General features: G+C 27.0%; 1 protein-coding gene across 8 annotated transcripts; it reads left to right on the top strand.

The window, feature by feature from the left end:
- Positions 1-5136, top strand: LOC126893486 (ETS-like protein pointed). Of its 8 annotated transcripts, XM_050663757.1 has the most exons (5): positions 2-232; positions 380-700; positions 2377-3804; positions 4912-5020; positions 5085-5136. In XM_050663757.1, exons 2-3 carry the CDS (start codon positions 527-529, stop codon positions 2968-2970), a joined length of 768 nt encoding a protein of 255 aa, XP_050519714.1. In that variant the 5' UTR covers positions 2-232; positions 380-526; the 3' UTR covers positions 2971-3804; positions 4912-5020; positions 5085-5136. The 8 variants fall into 8 exon arrangements, with proteins under 8 accessions (XP_050519717.1, XP_050519714.1, XP_050519715.1 ...); XM_050663760.1 differs by having other exon boundaries at positions 1-232; positions 540-700; positions 4912-5136; XM_050663758.1 differs by having other exon boundaries at positions 2377-3044; positions 4912-5136.
- The last annotated feature ends 3554 nt before the right edge of the window (positions 5137-8690 follow it).

Here is an 8690-nt window from a genome sequence, read left to right as displayed (position 1 = left end):
AATTCTACCGCCGAATAATGAAATCTTGTGTAACTATTCTATTCTACGTATAATCATTGTTCGTTTTCCTTAGTTCTTATAATTATTTAAACAGCTTTGTTTTCAAAGTACTCAACGTTTTATTTTTTTATAAATCAATTTAATGTTTTTTATAATAAATGATAGTGAAAGATGGATATTAAAATAATAAATTTTCTTTAGCTCTGTTAATAATGGAAAAATATAATTTTAGGTAGGAAATATAAAAATTATATAAAAATTTGTATATAATTTATATATTTTGTACAATAATTAATATAATTTAGGTATTTTTTTTTTTTGTAAAGAACAAAAATGCTTAAAACTGACGTTTAATTGTGAATTATTTATTGATTTGAAGGAACAACTTGCATACTTTGATTGTTATGTATAGAAATGAAATCACTGCATTGATGTATAAGTGATTGATGGACATTAACAATTAAATGAATATTTACTATAAAATTTGGATGTATGGCTTTTAATATTTTAAGTTTGTGAATTGTCAATGAATTTTATAGAATGGTCAGAAACTGTTATTATAATCAGTGAACAACAAAGATTAGACAAAGTGAATTATGATAATCTTAAAGTATTTGACAAATTTGGTTTTGAATGGGTTAATGATGCACATTATTTCCAAATGTTTAATGTTACAAAAGATCCTTTTAAATGGAGTGTGGTAAGCAATTTAATTAGTTGTTTGTTTTATATTATGCTAATCTGTGTTGTAATGATAATCATTTTATTAAATGTATATTACATTTTGGACTGCCTATCTATCTGAAATAGTAATGCTGGTACTAGGCTTTCATTGCCATATGCTGTGCTCCATAAGGTTGTCTTGTCCTCTCTGGCACAAACCATAGCTTTTAGGAAGAATGTTAAATATAAATAATTATAAATTAAAAAGTAGCTTATAAAATATTTAATAAGTATGTATTATTTGTAGGATGTATAAAATTATTATTTTAATTTATTTACAGTGTATATCTAATCAGTTGTAAATGTAATAAAGTACAGTAGTTGTGTTACTATTTTAAAAAATATTATGAATACTTTTACTAAGAGTTTTTACTTTTGAAATCAAATATGTTGAGCTAAATAAAACTGTTCTATTATTGTAACCCTATATTTTTTATTTAACTTATCTAAATTATGATCTTAATAAGAGTTGGGTTATTATATATATACAAATTGTTTTAAGAGTAAAATTTTATTTTATATACTCTGTCAGGCAGTTTTGTAATAAAATATTTGAATGAAAGTATTTAATATTCTTAGGAATTTTTACGGTATTCTAAATTCTTAAAGAAATATGTAATTAAGTATATTTTCTGAATATTTTTTTTTGTATTTTTATTTTATATTTAAATAGATTAAATACCTTTAACTATATTGACCTATTGGATAAATATAGTAAATCTAACCATATTAAAGAAAAAAAAATGTTTATATGCATTTAAATGTTGGTTTTTTATTATTGCTCATCTAGATAATATTGTTTTATCATTAAGCAGTATTTGGGAAACTTTCTTGAAAATGCCAGTATATCTATTATTTTAGTTAATGTTAAAATTTAATTATTTATAAATCTAATTTATTTTAATGTTAATTTTTATTTTTTGGCATAAAATATATTTTTATCATATTGTCATTTTAGTTTTTTTTTCAATACCGGTCTTGTGTTAATATATATATTCAATTTATTACATAGGCATAAATCGTGGGGAGAGCCCCCCTAAAATGTTAAGAAAATGATATGAATACAAAAAAAAAAATTAGGAAAAATCAATTTAGCCCTCCCAAATTTTTCATAAACTTATGCCAATGATTTACTATAGTGTTAAGAGTATTTATAAAATTTCATTTTATATTAAATAGATTATTTTTTTTAAATAATCTCAAAGAATTTGAATATTTTTCTCGTGTTCCATAATATATTTTGAATATACAGGGTTTTTAGATTGTAAAGAAACAGGTTTTTATTGTTCTTATTGCAACCATTGACCTGTTTCATTACTTAATGAACACTCTAATGTATATATGTTTTAATGTTCAAACATATTTTCTGAATATAAAAAAAAGTTTACAAGATTGCTGTCAGAGGTGGACTGACACCTCAAAGACCTGGGTGAGATAGGAGACCTATTAATAAATGTAAAGAAATTTTTTTTGTTTTTTGCTTATTAAATTTTATGCAGATTTTATTTTGTGTATATGTTTCTAAATACACATCTGTCTTAAAGGGTATAGAGATTACATAAGTCATGCAATTAAATTTGTTGGTAAAATTATTTTATTTAAAATCATTTTAGAAATATGTAATTTTTTATAATATATTTTACTTGTTTTTAGAAAGAGGTTTCCATCTGGTTAAATTGGATTGCAAAACAATACAGTCTTATTAATTTTAATATACCAAAATTTAAAGTGAACGGCAGTCAATTATTTAGTGAAACTTTTTGTTGGAATACTAATGATGTAAAAAATATACCACCTAATAATGACTTTTGGATTCATATATCTTTATTAAGAAAATTGAAATGTGTGTTCATAAAACTTAAAAATGATGAATTAGTTGACATCAAATCATTAAAAAAAATGAAAGAAAAAACTGAATTAATTTCAAAATTAAAAACAAATGTAGAGATATGGCAATTTTTTCTCCATTTATTATCTAATAAGGATTATCAAGAAATTATTGAATGGATTGATGACAATGGACACTTCAGACTTATCAAACCTAAAACTGTCTCAATTTTATGGGGTATAATAAAAAATAATATCACGATGGACTATAAAAAAATGTCTTCATCCATAAGATATCACTATGGTAAAGGTATTATCAACAGAGCTAAAGGCAAACATGTGTATAAATTTGAATCTGATGTTAAAATGTTGGTTGGTTATACACCTATGGAAATTAAAAAAACGTTTGCAAATCAATGAATTTTCATTTGTAAATGTTATATTGTATTTTTGCAACAAAACTTGCTAATAGTTTGTAACGTAATAAAATTAAGGTGTGTATAAGGTCACAGATAAATATATTCAATAAGTAACGTTGTACATCTGTAAGTTCAGTGTTTCACACATATATATATATATATACAGATTTATATAGTATGTAATGAATTGTCCTACCACCTGTGTTTCCCTTATCATAAATACCATTATATCTCTATGGGGTCAACCAAAACTATGGTTACACTGTCCACTACCATATCTCATGTGTTATTAAGCCAGCTTGGGAGACTGTGGTTAAGTTTCAAAAAAAAGAAAAGAAGATCACACCAACTTAGTTAACCTTTTTGCTGTCTATCAAAACAAAAACCAAATATGGAATTGAAAATTTTCATATGTTTTGGCCATCATTATGGCACCATTATATTAATCATCTAGACTTGGACATCTCGACAATGATATTATGTGGTATTTTATCATTTTGTATCTTTCACAGTGTGTGTATTTAATATTTTATGTAATTATGTTTTTTTTTTTGGGTTATCTTACCATGTTGTGTGCTTGTAAATAATAGTTTAACAACTATATATATTTTAGCTATATATATTTTAGCTACATATATTTCATTTTATCTTTAATGGTCAATACTATTTAAAATTATTTTATTTTCTTACCTCTTTTGTGAGTCCTCAGATACGGTCAGGTTGGACATGATGAACATCTCATTGGACTTTGCATTTATGTAGACAACACCCATTGACGTCAGATCTGCCATACTCATCATGTTCCATCCATTTTATTTTTTATTCTGTATTGTTGGTACTTTAAATTTACTTTTAATTCTGCGTATGGTAGTGAAATTTTAGTATATTTAAGTAGATAGTTTTTCTTATCTAGTTAATATTTCTGTATGCATGCTGATTGTTATAATAAAAACTTTAATATTAGTTGTTTGACGCTGTATTAATGATATGTTATTGCTCTTTTTAGAAACACATAGGCCATTTCAATACGTGTCTATTGACAGCCTGTTTTATATCATTGTGATAAATCACATTGAACTATTCTTTATTTATCTGGATTTAATTATTATTAGCACTCGAAATTATATTATAAACAAATGGAATATTAATATTGTTTAATTACATAATTTTTAAATAACTCTTCAGTCAGATTTATAATCTCAGACATGTCATGAATCTTCTATCCATAACTTAATTATTAATATAGTTTTTTTTATTTAACTTTATCTATTTAACATTACATTGTGATTTTTTTATTATATCTATATTTTCCTCCTATTATTTTGAATTCTGTATATTTTATTTTATTAATATGGTTGTAATTTTCCATTTTATCTTGTTATATTTATTACAAAATTAATGTATAACATTTAATAAATTTTAATAATTGTTGTATTAATTCAACACTGTTAATCATAGAACCTTTCCTCCACTAAGATTAGATACAATATCCATGATTTTCCGAATTTTCCTTTAGCTTGCCTTCCTGGTGGACCCTCCTTGTTCTTGTTAAAGTTATAAGGTTTTATGAATTTAGCTTACAAGATTCATGTGTTAAACTATTATTTTGTACCTATTTCTTTTTTGCATTTTTAATAGTTTTTTTAGTGATAAAAGAGTTATTTTCAAACAAAATTTTCATTAATTTAAAAAAAAAATCATCAATATTTTTCTTTTAATTTCTTATTACTGTCATTTTAAGTAAATTAATTATGAGCAAAAATATAATTTCACACATCAATATTTTTTTAATTTTGGCGATTGAGTAATTTAATTACATTTACTTAGGGTCTGTTATATAGGGCGTTTGTGCCTCTCTTATGGTAAAATTAGCAGTTTTTTTTAAATTTGTTAATAAGTTTGAGATGTATTATTTAATTTTTTTTTTTTTTGATATTTTCAGATGTCTCCAATTTCAGTGATAAATTAGTTAATATGGTTATATATTATCAAGCAAATGCTTTTGGCTAGGAAAAATATTAAGAACACTAATTGCTTTTTAAGCATAAAAGGTTACACAATAATGAAAATGATAAATTTTTTCCCACAACGCACAAATTTTTGTAATTTTCACAGCGCTATGGAAATAAAAATAAATTGGATCGCTAATCTACTGGATGAGATAATATGTTGTCGGACCATTTAAGGACTTTTGTAATAAAATATACAGATTAATCATTGAAGTTAAATGTATAATTTTAAAAATGATAAGAATAGAAAAAAATTATATTTTTGTAAATTTTAGAGTCATAATTGAACTAAGAAGATACTACTAAATACTAAGTAAAAGAAAATTATTTTATAATTGACTATGACGTAATAATTGTGGTGGTGTCACGTTACCATTATTGTGAGAATTATTATAATAAAATACAGACGGCACATCCGCTTCCGGAGATTGATGAATTAACAAATAATATTTATTGCCAAATTGACAATAGTTCAAATTATTATAAAAACCCAAAAGACCTAACCATCTGGGTCAGTCGACTCCAATGCTTTGTGTCATTCATCAGTCTCAGTACTCGGTTGTCGCTGTCCAGCTTACTGCTTAAAGTAAAGTCTTTGTTTTTTCCTTTTTAACCTATCTACTCTCTTCTACAAGTACTCTTCAGAGTACTTGTGTCTTGCACTTCGTCTGCACCTTATACTCGACTACCCGTTCTCTCTTTGAAGTACTTGTGTCTTGCATTTCGTCTGCACCTCGTATTTTGTTATACTCCTTACTTGGTACGCTCATTTTTTGTCTTGCACTTCGTCTGCACCTCATACCTAGGTGTTACCCTTATTCCCTTCCTATAACAACAGCCTTTCGATACCCACAGCTAACCCGGAGTGTCAGCCGAGCACGGTGACTCCTGTACGATAATACGCACGTGAATACCTAGACAGCAGGCACCTCATCTTCATCTTAGTACACATTACATTCCATTTCCCACTTATTGTGTTACGACATAACATTAAATATGAAATAACTGTAGATTTATGAAACAATTAAAGCTGTAAACGATGTATGTTGATGAGTCGTTAATAGTTGATGAACATCAATTATCTCGTGATAAGTTGTCACATAATCATGATTAAATTGGATAACTTTATACAATGCCGATGTCTGTATTTTATAAACTAGGGGAATATGATTTTTAAAGGAAAAGACATACAAAATACGTGAGTTCATTAGATGGAGCATCCAAGAATAAGACTTTTTGGTCAAGTTAAAATAAGACGACTTAATTAAATAAAATAAAAAAGTTAGTTTAATACAAGGCAAATCACCTCGTCTACAATTTAAACAGAATGAAGCGGTGTCGATCGAACCGGTCGACGCCACAAAAAGATGAAATTTATATTGTAATTTTAACGATCACACGAGAAAAAATAAATACAAGCACAAAAAAATGGTGCAGCGTACATAATAAACTATAGGACCACTAAGGGCGGGAAATAGTTTGAAAAATTCTGATTCTTTTAGAGGTAGGGTTGACAATTATTATTAAAACCAGTATAGGAAGTTTTAGAAATAAACGTGAATTAATTTAAATTTATTAAAAGACGTCAATGTAGTCGGTGAGCAGAGCAAATGACGTTCAAGAGTGTACACGTAAATGCCGTCTACGAATGGGTTCGAAGTAGTACACAACTAATCATCTCGCACGCGCACAAACAAATCGCAACACTTTATCATGATTATTATCATTTATCATTTTTATTATCACTATATATAATAAACACCGTCGAAACACGCGTTCGGCTAAACCAAAGAAAATTTTATTTAAAAAATGGGTTTATAAAAAATTTTTGTTACGTTACAGAAGTCACACCGAAAAAAGATTTGTAATAAAACAACAAAAGAACTCAAGAGAGAGTAACAGTAAGAAAAAGGTATCTCCTAATATAATAACTAAAAATAAAGTAGCTGGGGGTGGTACAAATAGTAATGAACGATAAAAGCAATATTCGCAAACACATAATAAATACAAGTACTTTGAATTCTAGTTATTACTTGATTATTTTAACAAATGTAAGTCTTAAATTGTGTGATTGAATTAAGTTAAAGACTACGTTGACACACGTAAAGAATACACTAGAGTATTCAGGGAATAATCTGAAACAGTAATGTGAGAAAAAGATAAGTTAGTGAGTGGAAAACAGCGTCTTTAGCCCTTATACATGCCAAGAACTGCACAAACGGGGATTGGGTATCTCGAATGTGTCATGCTTTTTATTGACGTATTTAGTTATTTAGGGAAACCCTTTGCCTTCTGCACTGGGAACATGGTGCTTTTTTTTCGCCACCGTAGAAGCGTACGCATGGTCACCCATCCGTTCACCTACGGCGGTAGGCGCGGCTTAATACTAGAATTTTATCAACAACTACTATGACCACCGCGCCATACCACGCCCGCTAATAAACGACACCATTCTATACAGAGGGATTTTTTTTATTATAACACACTCAATTACTTACATTTTTTTTTGGTTCCCTTTAGTTACATATTATTCTTGAATTATTAGCTATATAATACTTTTGAAGTTCATCCCTTATGCATGGTAAAGGTGTTAACTTTGTTTTTCAAATGGAAACTCATATTTTGAATTTAATAAAATGTTTGAGGTTTTATTTTAATAGTAAATGGCATTTGAATTTCTAATATAGTATTATTCGTCTATTAGATATAAAAATTAAAATAGTTTAAAATTTTTGAGTAAATATACATGAAGAGTGAATGTGTCAAACGTTCTATGTGCCAAAAACATATTTGTTCAGAAAACACAAAAAACAATGGTAACATAGGCCACTTCGTTGGCCACTTTTACCACTTCGTAAAATATGTATACTTTCAGTATCCATAATAACACAATTAAAAAAATGAAAAAGAAAACTTAACGAATACAACAACACCAGTATTAGTTATTTTGAAATATAACGAACTATATTATAATATTGTAATCGTCAAACTATTATATTCGCCCAAGGCACTTAGAACGTACAGGTAACAAAGGGCATGTCTCACAGAACAAATACAATCTATGAACGCAATTTTGTACAAGTAAAAAATTTAATTGACACTTGAAACACATACAAGATTGTGACCTTTGGCTCATAGAACATAAATCAGAAATAAAACAATTTTTCAATTTTTTGGCACATAGAACGTTTGACACATTCACTCTTCACATGTATAATACAAGAAGAATTTCAAATACAGGTAGCTAATTGTTTTTTGTGATATTTGTTTTTTCATATTCGCAGATACGCAGCATTTATTATCAATGGTAGTAAAACATATTTATGTGAGATCATAAATACACCAACTGGCAATACAGAAAGTATATCTATTGATAAAGTTATAATTTTAGGTACCTGTTTTTCTCACTTTATTAATCGTAAAGTATTTTTATGTTCATCCCTTTTACCTTATTATCTTTATTTTTTCAAATAACAACATACATAATTAATATAATTAATTAATAGATAATGGTCTAGTTAAGAAAATGACTAATCCGATAACAATTTTTGGACTAATATTCCAAAAGTTATAAACATTTTATAGCGTTGGTTGGAGGTGAGATATGGGTTTGTTTTTTTTATCAATAGTAATTTCCCGGCCGTACTTATCCATCCGCCTAGGTATAAAAATGTCAATAATTTCCGAAATACTGGTTCAAACATATTATAAT

The sequence above is a fragment of the Daktulosphaira vitifoliae genome, unplaced genomic scaffold (assembly GCF_025091365.1).
Source record: "Daktulosphaira vitifoliae isolate Bord-2020 unplaced genomic scaffold, ASM2509136v1 Scaffold_1, whole genome shotgun sequence".
In the NCBI taxonomy this organism is placed as follows: Eukaryota; Metazoa; Arthropoda; class Insecta; order Hemiptera; family Phylloxeridae; genus Daktulosphaira; species Daktulosphaira vitifoliae.
The sequence above is the reverse complement of the archived record's forward strand: the minus strand, read 5'-3'. Positions and strand labels throughout refer to the sequence as shown.

Coding starts and splice junctions, on each gene's coding strand:
- LOC126893486 (XM_050663758.1), top strand. CDS start 527: ATGAATTTTATAGAATGGTCAGAAACTGTTATTATAATCAGTGAACAA. Junction 701..2,376: donor ATCCTTTTAAATGGAGTGTG/GTAAGCAATTTA, acceptor ACTTGTTTTTAG/AAAGAGGTTTCCATCTGGTT.